Source organism: Syngnathus scovelli, chromosome 5, assembly GCF_024217435.2.
Source record: "Syngnathus scovelli strain Florida chromosome 5, RoL_Ssco_1.2, whole genome shotgun sequence".
NCBI lineage: Eukaryota > Metazoa > Chordata > Actinopteri > Syngnathiformes > Syngnathidae > Syngnathus > Syngnathus scovelli.
The window spans coordinates 3,876,333-3,897,276 of NC_090851.1; the positions used below are offsets into that span (position 1 = coordinate 3,876,333).

A 20,944-nucleotide genomic window follows, 5' to 3' on the forward strand; every position below is an offset into this window, starting at 1 on the left:
AAGGTAGGTAAACACGCAATGATTTCTCCCAAAAAATTGATAAAATTGAAAATGCTACCTCTCAAATGTAGCATATAAAGATGCTAATAAGTGAGAAGTGTATTTTTTAATCAAAGTTTGTGCCAATCTCCATCAATTTTAGCCGCCAACACTTTTTCTTGTTTCCGGTGCGTGTTGATTTATGACCAAAAATAGTTTATGACAATGATAACACATCGATCTTGTGAGATGATAATAAAAGCTTTTAATTGGTTGAAAACCTCTTAGTTTTTATATCCATACACACACACACACTTTATATATATATATAAACAAACATTAGGGTACAGAAGGCACTTACATTAAAAAAATCAAGTTAAATCATGGTTGCTGTTAAAGACATTAGATGATAGTTTCTGTGTATTAAGAAGTATCGTTTTTGACATAGCACCATTGGCAACCTTTGAGCATTTCACCTGACATACAACATGGCAGGATTTGAATCTACATTACAGTAAAAATATTACCAAAAGTAATAATGCCCACCAAATATATTTAGAAGACTATAAATTAAGCTGTAAGAAGTTTTGTTGTTTTTTTTCCCCCCGTAAACACCTGTTTTTTTTTACATTTTAGGCTTTGTGGTGTCAGCAGCTTGCCAGTCCTGATACATCTCCACCAGACGGTAGGCCTCTCGCTGTCCGGACAACAATGCACCATGGGTAGTGGAATAGTATTTGCGGTGGGTAGCCTCGCCAGCAAACAGGAGCTGCAGGGCCTGAGCGAATAAATCAGAGCTTTAGAGCTAAAATGACATCCGTGTCAGTGTGACAAACAGTATTTTAATGCTGAGTTGTTGTTTTTCCATGACATGTTCTCAGTGCAATGTTTTCTAACAAATGCACTAACTTACAAAAAAAAAAAAGTCAACAAGCTAGCAACTGTTACCGGAGCCTTGGTGCTGTTGGCGCAAGGCAGTGGCATGGCTAGCCTCTCAAAGTCTCCGCCACTGGAGCCTACCCTGGTATAGGAGTAGGAGCCTCGAAAGTATTGGTTGCTACCCCAGGAGGAACGCAGGATACGCCGGGGTTTTGGAATGTCAGGGTTCCCTGTAGATAAAGACTATTAGCATCATCAAAAATGTATTGATTAAAATCAATTAGTCAATCTTTCCTGGTGCTAGTATATGCTTACTATTGAGCTTGAGTAGCAAGAGAAGTTAAAAAAAATAAACCTAGGTGAGCTAATTAATGACAGGTGTTGAGTAGTTCCTCTTTGTTTGCTCTCAGCCTATCAGAACGCGTGTTACTCCATTATTACCTGTGTCATCTCTTTGAGGCGGCCATTTTTTTCAGTTACATGTGGAAATGCCAGACCACATGTCGCCAAAGGTATAGCCATAACGCCACCTTAACTCATCTGGTAAGCTAGTTCATAATTTTTTCAACTTTCTATTAACTAAAAGTAATTTCAGCCAATGAAAGGCGTTTGAGCCAGTGTGCTTAAACATATGATCACATTTTAGCAACAAGGCATAGTATGATTCTGGCAAATAATTCTTAGCAGGAAAAAAAACTATGCTTGAAAAGAGCATGATGGCACCTTCATCAACAAAGTTTTAATTCATTTGCTTTGCCCCAAAAAATATTTCATAAGAGCTAGTGCCCAATTTTTGTAGTGATGTCATTTTATGCTAGCATGTGATGATGCATCTTGGTTAAGCTAATACAAGCTAATACTATCATGTTGATCATTTTCAACCATCTGAGATTTGTTTGCGTTGAGGAATTTGATGAATGAATAGAATTGTTTACGTAACATGGGTTTATGATTATGTAAAGGCTAAATTCTTGGTGTTGCCTTGGTAGCTGTGTCGTTGCAGAACACTGAAAATTACCTAAACAAAACAGAATGGATTAGATGCTTTGCAGCCATTTTGTGGCACCTACAGGCAAATTGTAAACCCCATTTTGTGGGTTGAGGGGTTCATTGTACTTGTTGCTCATTAATACAGGTAAAAGTACACTCCTGGGTTTTCAATTACATTTATAATCTCTTGCGTGTGTGTATTTATATAGTACAAACAAAAGTCTAGCCTGATACAACTTGTTATGGTGGTGACGCACTGTTGGTTGGGCAAATACTCAATGAGTCACTCGTGTATTTTCATGTTACAGTGTTCAACCTGATCTTATCAGTGAGCTTATTCTTGAGCCCTGCTACCTAATGTACATTTTGGGACCCAGAACAAATATTTCTTAAATGTTAGAGATCAGGATGGAAAATGCACGTTATTTTCTGCAACATGCATTTTACATTTTGAAGTTCTTTACCCAAACCTGTTAGACAATATTTCTGCTTACGGTCAACAATCAACAGAAGGTGCCTTGTTTCCAGTAGGTTGTGCAAATGAGATGACTCCATCAAGAATGTAAATATTTTGACAGCAGTAAGATTCATTTTCTGTCAAGAACAAATGCTAATCGGCTTTTCTGACCTGTAAAGTGCCTGAGTAGCTCTGTGCACGTCTCGGCTACAGTTTCATCATCGCAGCGCTCCATACAGAGAGCCTCCTCGCCGCAGATCCAGCCGCTCAGCATGTAGCCGTAGCGTTCCGGGGGGTAGAGCACGTCGAAGCTACAGATCTTCTTATACCACAGCTCCTCGGGGTAGGTCATCTGCTCAAGCTGGGCCTCGTCTTCCCACACAAACTGAATGCTGTTACACTCGGGACTCCAGAACGGCTCGGCGTACTCCAAGAAAATCTTATCTGTGGTGCTGATGCCCAGCTTCTCAATGGCTAACACTTTGTCCTCAGGTAGAGAAGGTGAGAACATGGCCTCGTGGTTGTGCTTTAACAAACCTAAGGAAACCGTCACGATCACGTGGTCGGCCATTATCCACTCTTCGTCTTCGCACTCCACGCAAACGGGGTGCCCGGCGTCGAGGGTCTTTCGATTGTGGTTGTTGTTCCGGTTTGTGTCGTCCCGCTGGGCCGAGTAGTTCCAGTGGATGCAGCGGACTGGTTTGTTGAGGCAGATGGTGTGAGGGGGGATGTTCCTGGATAGGAGCTCCACGATCTTATTGAAACCTGTGGGAATGATGTAATGCGCGCCGGGGATCTCTGTCCACTCGCCAAACTCGCTCAGAGACACCTCATCCATGTTGGGAGAGCTGCTTTCGCAACTTTCAACCTAAAGAAAGACATTTTACAACATTTCTTAGTGCATGGTAGGAAGTTATTAAAAGAAAAAAATGACTAGCTTTGAGAAAAAAAAAGACAAGTTGTGCTGAATTTGGTGTTGAGGCCACATTTCCATGAGTGCAAACCTTGAGGTACTGCTGAAGCATGGACAGTTTGAGCTTCTTGGTGCTTTCGGAATCATCTGGGTCCATTGTAATCCGCTTGCGCACGACATCTCGCGTATAGATGCCAACGCTGTTCTGGCTTTCGGCGCCGACAGGCTTCCCGTGTTGGAAGAATTCCTGAGTCTGCTCGTACACCTAAAGCGAGACGGAGAGTCATCACTTTGCGAAAAGAGGAAGAAAGATGTGCAGAGGTCAAACAAGGAAGACAACCACGGAAGTGAACCCAGATCATCTTCTGACCGTCGAGCCGGGCCTCCACTGGTGAACTGGAGTCACTCACAGCTGACATAGTGGATTTGAAAAGTCTACACACCCCTTTTGAAAGTTTTTTGTGATATAAAAGAATAGATTAAGACTATTTTACAGAAATTGAGCTTTCAGTAGCATTGACAGTTTGATTTCCTGCTAGATTACGAGTTCCACTTGACCAGACCAGATTGAATCTTGGCTGAGGATCACACCCATTTATGTCTCTTGCACTCGTAACTCGGGGAAGTTTAGAACAATGTTGTGGTGAAGGCAGAGTAGGATAGAAAGGTCAACTCTGACTTCTTTTTTTATGACTAGCACGGAAATAGTATGTCTGACAAAAATACTGCTGTGCTGACATCTGCACTTATTTTTAATGTTTTTTTATGGGTTTCCAAACATGCTTGAAGGGAAAAAAAAAAAAAAAAAAAAAGCCAGGGTAATAACGCCAGTCCATGTTGACAACCTGGTAATCTGCTATAATCTCGTTTTGGTTTTTTAGTGTGTGATGTTTGCTAAGAAAATAGACAAGCGCTAAGGGCAAAATGTCAACAAAGAAAGGGTAGTGTGTGTGGTTGTGATATTTGTGTCACTGTTTTCCCAGATGTGTGGTACACCCGCGCCCATGATTCAGGAAGAAGGGCGCTATTATTTGCAAAATACAAAGCCTTGACTGTCATTTAGGTTTTGTTCCACAAGCAAGACAAATGTTTGATTGGGCTTTTATTAGATGTTTAGGGCAGGGACAAGATATGATAACTTGCGCCATGGCGCGTGTTTATCAGTGGAGCGATCAGCTTGGTAACGGTAAAAACAAATGTGCATTGTTCAATGTTTTTGTGAGGGCACTGTGGGTGGGGAGGGGGGGGGGGGGGGGGGCATTAAGCGTTGGCTTGTGCTATATTGGTGCTCCAGTAGCTGTTTTTTATTTTAATCTATTGTCGCAGTGTGGAAGGAGAACACAAAAGGAACAATTTTAATTGCCTTAGTCGTCAATAGTTTGTTTTATGATTCGTAATTAAGTCTCAATATCACCAGTTGAATTTATTACAGCTAAAATTTCCTTGTACTGTTTTTGTATGTTCGTTCATTTATGATTTCTTCCCGACCTGTGCTTTCAAACACATGCGTCAACTGAAATGCATGAGACTCCAAATGATGTCATAAATTTAGTGTGATATTACTGAATAAAATCTGCATGTTACAATTTAGGCAAGCGTTGATGACATAAACCGACTTAACGATTCAACGTTTAGGTATGATTCCAAAAACCTGGGTTCTCTGACCTCATTGTAGAGATCACTGAACTCCTCCACGAGGTCTTTGGGGATCCTCTTGCCAACATTGGTCAGATAGTGCGCGACACCGTTCTTGCTGTACAAGCTGATGCGCCCGACGCTCGTCTCGCCATCCGTGTGCTCCAGCAGCCCGTTGTCCTCGGCCAAGTGGTACACCGGGTTCCCGGTGCCGCCGTGGATCCACGTGGCTCCTAACTCCAAAGCTGTTTCACCTGCAAGACAAAACGCAGCAATAAATATATATAAATAATATATAAAATATTAGCGGTACTCAATACTACTTTATTCCAAGATGGATACTTTATTTTATATTTTACTGATTGTTCTTGAGTAGTCACCGATACCAAGAACTGATACCACTAATACTTCTGATACCAAAGGTTTCCCCCCAAAACTTAAAATTGCATAAAATTAATGACGATGTTCTAATCTTCAAATTTTTATTGACTGGTCGGCCACATTTTGACATTGCGAGTACCTATACGATGAAATAAGCCTGATGTCAACACCGATACCAATACCAGATACTTTATTTATGTACCTTTATGTAAGATCTGCCTTTTGTTAGTATGGAGCCATATTTGTTTTTTCTCACCGTGCTTAACACTTTGAACTCTCCCGCCGATGTGGTCTAGGGCTTCTAGGACTGTGACATCAGTGAAGCCCCTCTTGAGCAAGACCTTGGTTGCAGCGAGTCCGGCCAAGCCAGCGCCGATCACGACTACTCGAGGCTGCCGAGGAGTGCGCAGGCCGCTACTAAGGGGATCATCAGCGCCGTCTGAGGAGATTTCACAACTTTGCATGCCGTCCAAGCTCCTCTGCAATTTGGGCTGTGTGGAAAAGATGAAGAAATCTTTTGACTCAGCTTGTCAGAAGGTAATTACCGTCTGCAATCGGTTCATCTGATTTTCGCAATAAGTCAGACTTGAGTATGAGGTGTTCAAAAGAGGTTTGGTTAGAATTTCCATTTGAACTGAAGTACAACATAGCAAGAATGAAATCCAAATGTTTTTCTTTTCAAGACGCGAGACGTGCAAACTCCAAGGTGACAGTCGCGACAGCTGACGCATTAGCATGCAAGGTGCAGGGCTGAACACGAGCTGACTGAGTTGAGAGTCACGCCGCGTAAATTTGCAGAAGCACCTATTTGACATTATTTTCATATGGAGCACATATGTGTTAACCATGTTTATCTGAACACGTGATATGGCGCTGTTACCATCTACCGGGATGTGGGTCAGCCTCCGCATGGATTTATTGAGCGGTGGTCGTTTTTATGGGAAGAATAATGCGATAAAATGAAGCGATTTGGTCATTTTGCTTTGGCTTTTTGTCCCAGACTTGTGGATATTTTAAACGGAAACTTATCAGTTGCTCGGAGAAGAGGGTGCCAAAGTAGTAGACGAAACAAATGGTTGAGGAGATATATTGACAAAACATGAGATGCTGCTTGACTTAAATTTAAAGGTGTTTTTTTTTTCCTGAATCTGTGTGTGTGTGTGTGTGGGGGGGGGGGGGGGGGGGATATACTGTGTCCCATCATCCAGCTCCCCAGTTGGATTGTGTTGCCAGACTCACTACTGCCTCCACAGGTCACAAACTGTACTTTGACGTAATTACGCGATCTAATTACGAAAATACTTCTTTGGGATGGTTCAGTCGTGCTGGGTCTTAAACTCAAATGAGACATGCGTAATCCTCGGGAATTTTATGTTGGTCAAATTTAGACCGACTGGGTAATTTATTTTACTGAATTAAAAAAGCGATGCTAATCTGAAGAATGTACATTCTGGAATGAGTGAAGCTGACAGAACCGAAAGCAACCTCTCGCTTGTAATTTCGTGCTTGGTTAATACTGCCGCCGCACTCTTTGCACCATCACGGCAGATTAATGTGTGGGCTGGCCTTGGGTGGATCGGGAGCTCAGGGTGAGGTGGTGTAAGGAGGGCGGGGGGGTTACCACTGACCTAGAAATGGCAATTTACAACACATCTGCTAGTGGCCTTTTGATTATTATTATTTTTTTTTTTTTCAAAGAGCACAGTCAGCCTTTCTTACAAGTGAACTCCTGTCCCCCATCTCTCCCGTTTTTAATTCCAGCTGCATGCAGTCACATCTGCGGTTATTTTGGAGACCCCGTTTGTACGACAACAAACATGTCCTTCGCTGCATCGAGCGAGAACAAAAAAAAAAAAACTCAATCTCAGCTGCTTTGTGTCAAAGGTTAGACATTCCACACTTTTGCCCTAGGATAATGGAATGTCATGTAAATACACAGACATGTGTGGAATAAAACACAAACGTGTGGAATATTTCTTTATTGTAAAATTACAACTTAATTCTCATGAGGGTTGTTTTTTTTTTTTTTGCAACATGTAATTGTATTATATGTCTGAGTGAAGTATTCAGTTATTGTAATGTAGTGTGGCTGAAACTGAAGAATCCTTTTAGGTGTTTAATAATCCAATCTGAATTGTTTGACAATATACATCACACTTTTGATGATTTATGGGTTCATAACTGATTTCGCAATATTGTTCCTTTGCTTGGTTTGGCAGTAATAACTAGGGAAGGGCGACTAATACTACAATTACTAGTACCAATACCAGGCTGATACTAGCCTTATTTCAAGGTTGAATGCTGATACTAAAGGCAAAAAGAAAAAATGCATTGAGTAAGTTTCTCTTGCTAATAATTGCTTTGGCCATTTGACACATCACCATCATTTCAAGATTCAAGAATTTTTATTGGCCATGTTTGAGCGTGCCAAACGAGGAATTTGACTTTGGTACATCTCTGTTCAACATTTAGGTGACGAACAACACTCAGGACATTTGTTTTTATTTATTAGTATGAAATGTTAGAGATTTGGCCAAGTGATACTAACTGAATAAAGAATAATTAGCAGCAGTAGGCATGAAAAATTATGAATCATATATTCCAAAGAACAGCAATAAATTGTGTCCCAGAAAAAAATACAAATCTAACCTCATGTTAGTTGTTGTTATAGACTATTAAGGGTGGCAGACAAGTGCCACGTAGAAACTGCGGTGCCACAGTGGCTATGGACCACCAACACAAGTGCACTGAGATTTCCCATCATCAGCACACATAGCATTTTGTTAAAAAAAAAAAAACTGACAAGAGAAACACTGCGCGTGCACGCCGATCCAAACAGTTAAACAACTTATTTTTTTAAAGTAAAAACACGAGTGTCATCAATTTTCTACTCAAAAATCTTTTTGTGTGTGACACTGTTGTTAAAGTGCAGACGGACGATAAACAAAACGAGCGGTTCTGGGGTTTTTTTTCTGTCAAGTGACACGCTGGTCGCGGGGGGGGGAAATATGACGAGCGCTCGTGTAGTGTTTCAAGCCGGCGGACTTACCCCGAGTGTCTCGTCGTCTTGACGCCGCTAAAACGTCGGGCTGTGGCACCGCCGGCTCGCCTTTGTGCCAATGCTTTGCCTCTTCACCGGCTCCGCTAATATATGTATGCGTGCAAACCAGAAGCAACCAGTTTTGTGCAGAGTCGCTGCTCCCTCATTGGTTGTAAACAAGTGCGCGGTGACGTCACGACACGCCCACCGCGCGCACACTCATTTGCGTGCAGCAAACACAAACAAAACCCCTGCCTCGGGACTTTCAAATAGATGACATGGAACATATCAAGGAGAACTAATAACAATTTTACTGAAAAACAAAAATAACTTTGGTTTTGGTTTGCATATTAAGTTACAGCTGTAGATTACATTGAGAGGATCCCTGTGGGATACAGGTCAGGTCAGGGATACCAGACAGAGGAGCAAATGTTTTACTGGCCTTTGGATACTGAAATCAATGTAGTGCTATATCCTTAATGCCAACCTACCATCCAAGATGACCCAATAGTGTACTATAGTCTTGTCAAAAGTTTCAACTGGACCAGAACTGCATTATAACCTCAAGGAGACCTATAGACTGTCTCAAATGCTTGACAATGTCCCAGAGTTCAATGCCAACCGTTGCTTGAAAACGACCGAAATTACCTGTGGCAATGAGAAAATTGTTGTGTTTTAATATAATTTTCTCAACTAGAACAAATCAAAATCTGTACAATCACTACAGGTGACAGTTCAACTTTTTTAAGGAGCAAATTGTACGGTTAAAAGTCCTCAGAATTTGTTTGAGCTCAGATGTTTGGCTGTATTTTAGTGTTAGCACATGTTAACATAGCTGTCTTTTACAACCGAAAAATGATTCTTGCTAAACTCCTTGGAATTTCATCATCATGGCAACTGGGTTTGCCCGTTGCTCAACCGTATGCAAAACATGTTCACTGACTACCAACATTTCAGCATAAACCACATTTTAACGAAGCTTTTCTATCTAAAACATCGTTTGATAATAGATCGGTGATAGTTCCATGCAGTGTCATTTTGCGTGGTTAAGATGGAAACCCTCCAGGAAGTAGACTGTTGTTTTTTTTGGGTAATCCTCAATTGCTTTGGCTAAACAGGTTGAGTCATTTATCAGCAACGCGTCATGATTGCATCGTTGCACATCTAAGTTTGATCTGGGTGTGACTATTGAGTTACTATTGAATTTTATCTCGCTTGGTTGCCTCCCATCCTGTCATGGGAATAGTTTGGTCTGGCCTTTTGTTCCAAGGACAGTCGTCCAGAATGTCAAAGGCTTTGTTTGTAAACCCTTCAGGTAAAACCAATTGTCTTTTGGGATGATTGTATTAGGCTGTTTATTTTCGTAACATCAGTGTGCAGACCTAATGCAAATCAGTTTAGTAAGGACAGTAAATATACAGCGCATATTATGCCCGTGTACCTCCTCGCTAGCTAGCCAGCTAGCTAGCTAAAGCCAAACAGTAGCAGCGGTTTTACTTTCTGAACCTAGCTAGCTCGCTAATTTGATTCTAACCATCGGCGGTGACTAAAGCCAAACAGTGGCAGGGATTTTACTTTCTGGACTTGATTTTGACATTTCTGGTCAAACATCACAGAAAGAGTTGCTTAATTTTTGTTATTTTTATCTCTACTGTTCACTTAATAATCATAGTTGACAGTCTGTTCCTCTGTTTTCATATTCTCGCATGAGTGGAGTAGCACAATGTTATGTTTTGATCTTCCATACTATTAAGCAGAATACCGCTGGTGGTAAGGAGCACACTTAGTGTTTACAGTTTCCCAAACCTCGAGGCTGCATTCGAAAGGTCGAGTAAGGTCATTTTACTGTTCAAGATACTCAGCGATTCTTTAAAGACAGAATTATGTAATCCCAACACTGTGTAGTCCCTGTTTTTAGGGGGATGATCACATGCTTCTTTGTTGTCTCCATTACGTCGCATCCAATGTGATGTGGGCCGGCACGTGAATTTGCATGTGTTCCCCGCATAATTGGAGTGGAGAGAAATGCAATTGCCTGATTGGTGCAAATCTTGGATCATGAGAAAGGCTTCACAGAGAGTTCACATTGTGAGTCTGCCCAGTGTTGGCTGACTGTATTGTCCACACTTTCCCCCACCTCGCTGTCGCACTACACAGCGGCGAGGGAGAAAGTAGCTTTTCATTGACGTTTTCAGAAGCGGGGAAGTCAGTCATGACCTCCAGCTATTCCCCAGCAACCAGAAACTTGCATGGAAGGTCTAGAGCGGATCCCTAACAACACCGCCATAATGGGTAAACAATTCTTCCAGTTGAGGTTTTTATTCTTGTGAGATTCTGTTTGCCGTCGTGTTAAGATATTCGAAGACAGTGACTGTATTTTCCGAACCCTCTTAAATGTGATGCCCAACTTCCACCCATCCATTTTCTACTGCTTATTCAGTGTTTATAGACCAAGCTTTTATTTACCCTATTGAAAAAAACTGAAGCTTTCATTTGAATCTGTAAGGCAAGACAAGTTGATTTTTTTATGGCCATTAATGACACATTTTTAATGGGTTCCAGCATCGCGGTTCACAAAAATCAACATCCCCTATCAAGGATTTTTCTTTCCTTAAGAGAAAATGGTGGGTAGAAACCTTGAGAAGGAATCACAGGTAGAGAGATCCACTTCCGGGCTGCAATAGACGACGGCCAAGTGACAATTTTGATAACATACGATACCGTAAATTAAAATAAATAAACAGTATGGGATGTTATAATGTATCTTGAGAAATGTTCGTCCACTTTTGCATTTCAAGGCAAATTGTAATTTTATTTTGGTGTAGTTTTCTACACAATTTTCCTGTGCTGTCTCTCTCTCTCTGTGCAACCTTTAGTATACATTTTGAATATTTAATTTTGGTGTAATTTTCTACAGCAGTTTCCTGTACTGTCTGTCTCTGTCTGTGCAACCTTGAAGACAACCTCTCTAAACTAGAATGTCACTTCCCTTCCTGAGGAAAAAGAAATGAGCTCACCAGCAGCTGCAACACTGTGCCAAGGACATTACACACGCCTCAGCATATCTGGAACAAAATCAACTTCTCATTGGAGCGCAAGCATACAGTACATAATGCAGAGATGTTATCATGCATTTGTGTCGTCGCCCTCTTTGACTCATTCTCCTTCTGCAAACCCAAGTCATGCTCAACGATTGCGCAACATATCTCCGAGTTCTAAGATCAGTTGTGGTTTTTCAACAAGGAATTCTATCTTATTTATCCATCTTAAATCTGTCTCTCTTTTCCCAAACACGTGCAAAAGTCTCTTTCATCTGAAATCCCATTTGACTGCGCTTTTTAAAAAAAAAAAAAAAAAAGAGGGGAAAAAAAAAAAAAAGGCACTCACTGCAAAAGAGCACAAAACATGTTTATTTTGAAAGCCTGCAGTAGCTTAACGATTGAGTTGGGATGGAGCAAACGGAAGCAACATAGTGGACGTGGTGTATTCAATAGGTAGCAGGCAGACAGAGATAGACATGAAAAAGGAGGATGCAATAATAAATATAGCTTCCTGTCTTAACTTTGGCCTCAAAAGAGCAGCAACAAAATAACACAATATGTCCTGGCCCACTGTATGGTATCATCCGGTAGTGCGACAGTGGAGATGTGGGGGGAGGGGGGGAGACATCGGCGCCTGCTGCGTGCGTACACGTAGACTATTTTCGAAGTGCAGGAAAGGGATGAGTGGCCACCACCCTGGTGCTGTTATTGTGAGCGGCGCAGACAATGCAAGCCATGATTGAATACGCAGAATAGATGAATCTGGATCAACTGTTAACAATTTTCAAGACAGGCCAAAATACACAACTGACAAATATGTTACATTCAGATGTGTTAAACAAATCTGGACAGAGCACCTGTTGTTTGAAACCACCTATTTTAAAAAGGAGCATAAGTATAAAAATTAGCATGACGAAATGAACCTAAAGTGAATGATATTTCATATTTGAAAACACTACCGAAAAAGACAAGGGCTCAACCGATTTGAATTTTGAAAAACAATTGAAAGGGGGAAAAAAAATGATGACCGATTCATCCGCAAAAGTTTTTTTTTTTTTTTAAATACACGCACTATATTATTTATTTATTTATTTTTATTTCTTGTAGGTAGATCTTTGTGACTTGGTCATTTTAAAAGTAGCTCGTAAGCTGAAAAAGTTTGAGCACCCCTGGTCTAGACAATATCAATATACAGTAGCGTACTAGGCATAAGTGTTCATTAAAAACCATGACACTTTATTCCTCTAATAATACCTGTGGCACTCTGATCGGTCTTGGTACTATGACATGCAATTATAGCTAGAGAAAGTATGCTGTGCACCACATGCTAAAAGGAAATAAGAACAAAGACACACACACTTAGGCATCGACTCCACGTTTCAGTTCGCCCGCGCTTTGTCACTTTGTCCTGTCAAATGGTGCAAGTATGTACACTAAGTACACACACTTGCGTGGGGCGGGAAAAGCCAGGCTTGCGCAGGTGCTTCAAAGACTTTTTTTTTCCCCCACACAAACAATAAAAAACAATCAGGCTTGAAAATCTGATGGAAGAACAAAATCGTATTGTATCCCCACTCCAATATTGTTCTATAAAATCTGTTTTTTTTCCTTTTTGCAGGATTTGCTTCCAAATGATGGCCTAGGCATTGCTTACACGATTGTGTCCAAACGATTACGGGCTTAAGATGTCCACATCTCACGAAAGAAAACAATGGTACACAACTGAGGCTCAATAGAGGCTCAGAGGTATTTCAGTGATGCGCCAGTCGTTGATGGGTGTGTGTGTGCGCGAAAGTAAGCTGCAATAATTAGTAAGGCTTTCATTAAAGCAAAGACATTTGCTCCGAATTTCCTTCAGCCTTTCCATATAATTTTTCTTTCATTTAATTTTGTTTTTTTAACTTGGGTCACTATGAAGCATGTACTTTTGGCAAAGAGAAAAACACGAGCACAATTTCATCTTTGGTGGATGCAGCAAGTTTGTTCAACACTCACGCAATGATTAATCAATCAAACATATTGTGTGTGTGTGTCATTCAAGCCCTAAATGTAGCCGCCGTTTGTGAATGAGCTCATTCAAAACAAAACAAAGATCGACGACTTTATTGAAGATAGGGGAAAAAGAACAATCGAGCAGCAAATCAAAGGAAAAGCAAATCTAACTCCATGCATGAGCTTAATCCATGACTAAATGCGCCAAAACTTACCAACTAACTAAATGCGCCTACAGTGGCAGCAAATGTAAGCTTAATCAACGACTAAATGCGCCTACGGTGGCAATTCAATGGCAAAATGTACAGTGGCAAATCAATGGTCGGAGAATGCATGCAGAGACCAATCAATGGCTGGCTGGCGGGCGGGCGGGCTGCCTGGCGCTGGCTTTTTCTGCCTCCACCTTCAGCGTGCTGTGCTGTGCTGTCTTCTAGGCGGCCAGCTGAAGCAGCAGATGCACCAGGGTGACCGTCACCAGCAGAGCAGGTGAGTAGGACAGGACGCTGCCGCTGCCGCTTGTAGTTGTCGGCTTTTTGGTGGTGCTGCTCCCACCGGGTCCTTTCGGATATGAATGGGAGAATGGCAATTGGAAAAGGTCAGCTGGCAACGTTTGAACTTGCCGCACACTTTTGCGCGCAGCACCGCGAGTGCGCTTTGTAAAGGAAAAAGTGCCGCTGAATGGGCTAGCTTCTTGGTTAGCTTCCACTGCCAATGAAATGCAAAATGGTTCCGGCTCAATCAAAGCTTTTCGGGTCTCGTACCACCGAGTGGATTGTGCAACATCAAACTCACCCGGAATGCTGACAGTGAAGGGCACAGTGTTCTCGCCGTATTTGGCCTTGTAGGTTCCCGCGTCGGGTGCTACCAGGTTCGGGATCATTAGCTCCTTATCATTTGTTCCGCTTTTGACGTATCTCTGATCGGTAAGCGGAGTGTCGTCCTTCTCCCAGGTGACCTTTGCACCAACTGGGCCTTCGACTTTCAATACGAGGTCTCTGCTCAGCTTGCCCACGCAACTGGCATCGCTGCTCAGGCAGACTGGCGCCACTGCCAGCACAAGAAAAGCACAAGTGATCAAATGGGAAAGAAATGGTGCACAAGAAGCTTTCGTGTGGCGAGCGGCTTTCCTGCAACATCAAACCTTGGACGGAAAAACTTTCTCCCTCGCCGTTGGTGCCGCCCGTGAACTTTGCCTCGTCTTCGTCGTCCAGGTTTTTGATCGTCAGGGTAGCCTCGGTGACTCCACCTGGGTACTTGGTGGTATCGGCCGTAATCTTCTCCGTCCCCTTCTTCCAGGAGATTGAGCTGACAGTTCCGTCTGAGAGCCCCAATTTGATGCTGTCACCCTTCTTGCCCTTGCACATCGCGGGTGTGGAGGTTTTGCTACCTAAGCAGTCCACCACTGCCAGCACAAGAAAAGCAGAATCACTCACTCTGGTCTGTGCGCAAAGTACATTGGAGCAAAGACTGTGGCGCTAAGTGGACCCTTTGAAAAGGACGCCGAGATGTATTTTGGTCAAATTTTGGACATTTTTCTCCAACTTTTCTCCTGAGCATAAGAGAGTTTCCCTGTGTGGAGTGTGTGCGTGTTGTCCCTGTGGGCGTGCCTTCCCCCCCCCCCCACACACACACACACATTCCTAAAACATGCGAAGGAAACGGTGCACAAGAAGCTTTCATGCGGCCAGCGGCTGTCCTGCAACATCTAACCTTTGACCTCGAACTTTTCCTCTGGTGATACGTTTGTGGCTTTGTACTCTCCCTCGTCCGGTACATCCAGGGTTTTGATCGTCAGGTCTTTGCCCGCCATCGTGTACTTGTTGCCGGCGGCAATGTCGCCCGTTCCCTTCTGCCACTTGGCAACCGTCTCAGTGTTAGAAAGACCGCCTGTGACTTTCAATTGGAGCGCTCCGCCCTTCTTGCCGTTGCACGGCACAGCTGTGCCAGCAATATTGCCGTTGCATTCTGGTGTCTCGTTCGCCAGCACTACAAAAGCAGAAGAGGGCAAAGTATCACCCACTCTGGTCTGGTCTGTGTGCAAAGTACACATTTGAGGAAAGAATGGCTATTTGCCATGTTCATTTCTGAATATGAATTTTGGCATTGTAAATTGTTGTCTTTGTTATTTACGTGACACCACTGGATCCGAATTGTAATCCGCCCTGCGTAAGACCAAATTGAATGTGTCGGTCTTGTCTTCTTTTCGAGGAGTGTTGTTTCAAACAAAAACAAAGGGAACATATTTGGATGACCTCTACTCCTCCCTCCCCACCAAGTTGTGTTTGTAAAAGCAAAATGTGATTCCCTTGGTTTCTGAATCTATTATTTTGTACAAAAAACGTCATGTTCTGTTTGAAAATGCAAAATGTGATTATTAGCCTTTTTTTTTTGTGGTAAAACAAACAAACCAAATCTATTCGAAATCGTGTATACCGATTGCAATGAAAGCGGTTCGAAATGTTTTGTTTTGAATAGGTTTTCTTTGAAACCAAATTAACATTTGGATTAAAGGGAGGAAAAAAAACATGTGCTGAGTGAACGCAAACTGATTCCTTTATTTTGGTTAAAACAAATCTGAATTGATTATAGTCTAGACCGTTTGCAATTAGTGGTTTTAAATATTCTTATATTTATAAGATACTATATTGAAGTATTCTTTTAAATAGGGGTTCTTTGGTAACATTTTGATTATTGAACATGCAAAATGTAATTTCCTTTATTTGTTTAAAACAAATCTGAATTTAGTCTTAAAGACATTTGAGTGTTTTTTTTTTAAAGGCTTTCTTTAAAATCATGTCTTTTAATTGTTTGAAAAAAGGTCTGAATTCAGTCTTAACAGTGTTTGCAATGATAGTTTCCACGAGTGGTTTGGAATGTTTTCTTTTTTTTTAGAATTTCTTTGAAATCAAGGTAACACATTTTAATGATCTATATTCAAAAAACGCCATGTTTGGTTGGAAAATGTATAATGTGACTCCCTTTAATTGTTTAAAACAAAAATCGGAATTCATTCCTAATAGTTTGCTATTAAAGTTTCCACGAGTGGTTTTGATTTTTTTTTTTTAATATAGGCTTTCTTTGAAATCAAGGTAACATGTTATCTAGATTAAAAAAACGCCATGTTTGGTTGGAAAATGTATAATGTGACTCCCTTGAATTGTGTAAAACAAAAATCTGAATTCATTCCTAATAGTTTGCTATTAAAGTTTCCATGAGTGGTTTTGATTATTTTTATTTTAAAATATAGGCTTTCTTTGAAATCAAGGGAACATGTTATCTAGATTAAAAAAAAAAACGCCATGTTTGGTTGGGAAATGTAAAATGTGACTCCCTTTAATTGTTTAAAACAAAAATCAGAATTCATTCCTAATAGTTTGCTATTAAAGTTTCCACGAGTGGTTTCGATTTTTTTTTTTTTAAATATAGGCTTTGTTTGAAATCAAGGGAACATGTTATCTAGATTTAAAAAAAACGCCATGTTCTGTTTGAAAATGAAAAAGTATTTCAAAAAGTATTTCAATTTGTTAACAAAAATCCGAATTTAGTCTTTATAGTGTATAAGTGATGTGGCAGAGAAAAAGCAAGGCACACACACACAACAAAGTCCTAAGTCTCCTAAGTCCAGTTTTATTCATGCGCCTAAAAGATTGCGCAAAATGGTTAGCAACATAGGAATTGAATTCAACGCCCTTACCTTGACCAAGTTGCTGGCTGTACACGAGCACCAAGCATAGCAGCTTGGAGAAGTTCATCTTCTTTCGAGGACGACTAGGAAAGGAGGAAGCGTTCGGAGCTGGAGCTGGATCTGGAGCTGGATCTGGATCTGGAGGTGCGAGCAGGCCAATCCACTGAATCTAACAAGCCGAAAGAGCTCAGCGAGCGAGCCTCTATAAAGCGCTCAATCGCCGTCATCTTCAATGGCGCTTCGAAAGTTTGCACATTTGTTGCTCGTTGATTGGCTGCATTTGGGAACTTTATGACGAGTGCGTGCGTGCGTGCGTGCGTGCTACACGTACGCAAAAGCGGCCGCGTAACCTTATATAACCACCTTTGTCTGACGCCATAGAGCTGCTTGCTCGTCTCCTTAAAGTCTTTACGGAATGTCATAACTGTTGCGGTTCCGAGTCACGACGAGCGGCACGTTTTGTCCTTTCAGAAGTCTTTTCGATTATTTTCCCAAATCCACTGAACAGATACAGAGCCGTCTCCTCGACATTCGGGTGCCCCTTATCCCGGTGGTGCCTTTACTGGCAGTAGTAGAAATCGTGGCGATCAGAAAGACATCCAACCTAATTAAGAAATAACTAAAAAATATATTTATATATCACAATGACGATGATTGTGGACACACACAAAGACCATAAAGGAATGCAACATCACTGAAATAGCCTCTATGATTTCACTTGCGTACCATTGGTGCCATGGCTTGTTTTTCTTTTGTGAGACGTGGACATCTTAAGCCCGAAATTGTTTGGACACGATTATGTAAGCAATGCACAGGGAATCATTCGGAAACAAATCCTGCAAAAAAAAAACAACAAAAAAAGATTTTATTGTAACAATATTGGAGTGGGGATTCATTACAATTTTGTTCATCCCACTGATATTCATGCCGGATTGTTTTTTATTGTTTGTGTGTATAAAAAAACAAAAAAGTATATTTTTTTAGTGCCGCTACAAAATGCCATTGCCGGTTACCTAAAAAAAAAAAAAAAAAGACTTAACTTTTTGAACTCTTAACTATTTGAAGCACCTGCGTGAGCCTGGCTTTTACCGCCCCACGCAAGTGTGTACGTAGTCTACGTACTTGCACCGTATGACAGAACAAAGAGACAAAGCGCAGGCGAACTAAAATGTGTAGTAGATCGGGGGGCTGAGGATGGGGTGCTTGGTGAGGTCATCGCTGCAAATGAAGAGGCGTTCACGGCACTCCTTTATTTACGCCACTTCTGGTGCATAATGACGCTCCCTTGTCAATCGTCACAAGGCAAGAGGTTTTCCCTGCATGCTTTGTTGGCTTTCAAGTAATTATATAAATGAATGTTCGTATGTTTTTTTTTTTTTTTCATTAAACGTGCATTCATAAATACAGTACGTGACAAGAATGGCTTCGATCGTAATGAAATACAAACAGTAACCATTATACAATACCAAATGAAAAACAAAAAAGACTGCAACCAATATAGAATTAAAAATAAAATATGCTAGAGCTTTTCACGTAACATGCAACTGCCAGTTACACCGAAAAGATGAATGCAATTTGTTTTGTAAATCTACGGGTCTTCAAAAGGGAAACAAACTCTTCATGAAAATAGAAGACATTTGGTTTCAAGTTCCAAACTTTATAATTGTGAGGAAACGTTTCACTTCAAAACTTATATAAATGAATGTATTTTTTTTTAAATTGAAGGTCCGTATCAAAAGTTCAGTACATGGCTTCGACCATAATGAAATAGATACAGTAACCATTATGCAATAGAAAATAAAAAGCAATTAAAGAAATGTTCATAAAAATACAATCAAAATAGAATCTAAGGGTCTTCAAAAAGGAAACAAACTCGTCAAGAAAATAGAAGAAATGTCGTTCATATTCAAAACTTTATATTTGTGAGAAAATGGAAGACACCTCGTGTCACTTTCGAAACTTTATATTTTGTTTAAAAAAACAAACAAAAAAACGTTTAAGGACAACAACTGTTACCCAAAAAGTTCAAAGTTCATTCAAATCCTTCCCAAAATATACTAGATGCCGACAGGCACGGACAGATACATAGTCTCATTTGAAGTTTTAAAATGCACTTCTTTGCAATAGGGAAGACCTGGAATAGAATGCTTTTCTTTTTCAGGACATGATGGTACGTTCTTTTGTTCTTCCGTTCTACACCAAGTCAGCCCAGGTGAACTCCACTCCAACTCCAAGCTGGGCCTCTTCACGTCTTCAGTTGTGTACCTCTGCGTCATAGTGCGTTTGACTCACAAGATAGTTAGATACCCTCGTCCATGGCATCCTCTGGAACGAGGTGCTGGTGTCCTCGTTCCCCCTCCCCTCACTGATGGAGGTTGGTGGGCAGGCTGCAGCAGGTGTTCCGGGCCAGTGGCAGTTCCTTTGGCCTGGACAGCTTTTGACACCTGGTTGTACCTCCCTTAGGAGAGACTCACTTTGCTTCCAGTGAGCCTGGGACTGAGCCTCTGCAAGATCTGGTTGCAGGTTTGTGGGTGAGGGCAGCACATCATACGTGGTGGCTCAAAGTAGGAAGCTGACCCTGCCTGCCTCCATTTCCCACAGGTCTTTCCAGCTGACCTTCCTCTTTTCCAAGGTCTCATCCACTACTCTTGACACAGCTTCCTGTCGTCGGACAGCGAGGACTACCAGCTTTCGCCGCTCTTTGTTGCAGAGAGGGTCTGTCCCGACTTAGACCCAGACCTCCTCTTCCCTGCCGATTACTGGGACCTGCTGTTTTGGCGTGCTGGAGCGCTGATTTAGCTCTGCGCACGGCGTCACTTGGTGTCCATTCGCGTCCCAATGTCAATGCTGGCCTGACTCTTCTCATGGCTGCGTCCCGGGATATCAGGGAAGAAAATCGGCTACTTTGGAGGCCCCTACGCTTACACGTAGAAGGAGGCCGTGTTGGAGAAGATCAAATATGAAACTTTAATGGTGGAGGGCATTCGAGCAGTTTAAGAGTTAAGGTTAAAAGTTCTTTTTATTCCAGGTAGAAGTGAATTTCTAACTGTTTTTTTCCCCGAGAAACTCGCAGTCCAACAGAACGGGGGTATGGATACATATTTTCTCACGGTCGAATAGCAACACTGCCCTCTACCGGCCACTTTGTTATTAACTTATGGACTATATGGCCTACCATAGTGTATTGCACATTTGCATTCGGATACATACACACGTGTGCGGATATGTTAACACTCTAAATTGTCCGTAAGTGTGAACAAACTGAAATGCATCCTAAAAGAAAAGCAGATACAGTTAATGGGTTCATGAACAAATCTGAACGTGTATTATTATTATTAACCACTAGATGGAAGCAAACAGACATAGGTCTGGGGCGCAAGAGGGGCCGCATTTCATTGCGACCACACTTAAGCTAATGTAAAAACAAAATTTGCCCAAAAGAATACTGCGGCAAATCCCCATAAATGGAAATATGCATTTACATTCATTCGACGAGAAAGATCCAACAGAGAATACACAAATTCTGGCCAGTCAGTAACTGGAATTCAAACCCAGAATCTCAGAGCCAGATGCTTTAACCACCATTTTGCACTTTGAATGGAATGGTTGAGTCTAACCAATAATTCATGTCTCCACTATATTACAATGAAATTGTTTTTGTGTTTACCAAAGGAAGTTCAAATTCACTACAGGCGTAAGTGCTGAGTGTCAATATTAGCTGTAAGTCAATTGAGGTGATAAGAAGAAAAGTTTTCATTTGACAGGCAGCATCTCAGCAAATGGAGGAAGTGTAACATGGTGATAATAGTGATCTTCTCTCCAATTCTTTCCAAAGAATCCTTCCTTTGAGTAGGTACCAAGCAGCAGCCTCCTCCATGGAGGGGAAGGAAGACCAGAATCCGTCTGCACTCCTTCAATGGGGCTTTGTGGAGGCTGCCATTCCCCCCCCTTG

At 41.5% G+C, this 20,944-nt stretch overlaps 2 protein-coding genes across 2 annotated transcripts; both read right to left on the reverse strand.

Annotated features, from left to right (window-relative positions):
* Positions 1-221: 221 nt before the first annotated feature.
* Positions 222-5,698, reverse strand: smox (spermine oxidase). The gene is made up of 6 exons (XM_049721181.2): positions 5,491-5,698; positions 4,884-5,107; positions 3,310-3,483; positions 2,477-3,173; positions 928-1,088; positions 222-757 (listed from the first exon to the last, which is right to left on the reverse strand). Exons 1-6 carry the CDS (start codon positions 5,696-5,698, stop codon positions 605-607), a joined length of 1,617 nt encoding a protein of 538 aa, XP_049577138.1. The 3' UTR covers positions 222-604.
* A 7,705-nt stretch (positions 5,699-13,403) lies between these two features.
* On the reverse strand, positions 13,404-17,245 carry LOC125969302 (uncharacterized). The gene is made up of 5 exons (XM_049721201.2): positions 17,002-17,245; positions 15,018-15,293; positions 14,449-14,709; positions 14,100-14,354; positions 13,404-13,865 (listed from the first exon to the last, which is right to left on the reverse strand). Exons 1-5 carry the CDS (start codon positions 17,057-17,059, stop codon positions 13,738-13,740), a joined length of 978 nt encoding a protein of 325 aa, XP_049577158.1. The 5' UTR covers positions 17,060-17,245; the 3' UTR covers positions 13,404-13,737.
* Positions 17,246-20,944: the final 3,699 nt, after the last annotated feature.

Excerpts from the sequence above, each read along its gene's own strand:
- LOC125969302 (XM_049721201.2), bottom strand. The coding sequence starts at position 17,059 with ATGAACTTCTCCAAGCTGCTATGCTTGGTGCTCGTGTACAGCCAGCAA. Across the intron at positions 15,294-17,001 it reads CAGCCAGCAACTTGGTCAAG|TGCTGGCGAACGAGACACCA; the intron begins GTAAGGGCGTTG and ends CTGCTTTTGTAG. Across the intron at positions 14,355-14,448 it reads AGAAAGTTTTTCCGTCCAAG|TGGCGCCAGTCTGCCTGAGC; the intron begins GTTTGATGTTGC and ends TTGTGCTGGCAG.
- smox (XM_049721181.2), bottom strand. The coding sequence starts at position 5,698 with ATGCAAAGTTGTGAAATCTCCTCAGACGGCGCTGATGATCCCCTTAGT. Across the intron at positions 3,484-4,883 it reads TCAGTGATCTCTACAATGAG|GTGTACGAGCAGACTCAGGA; the intron begins GTCAGAGAACCC and ends GTCTCGCTTTAG. Across the intron at positions 3,174-3,309 it reads TGCTTCAGCAGTACCTCAAG|GTTGAAAGTTGCGAAAGCAG; the intron begins GTTTGCACTCAT and ends GTCTTTCTTTAG.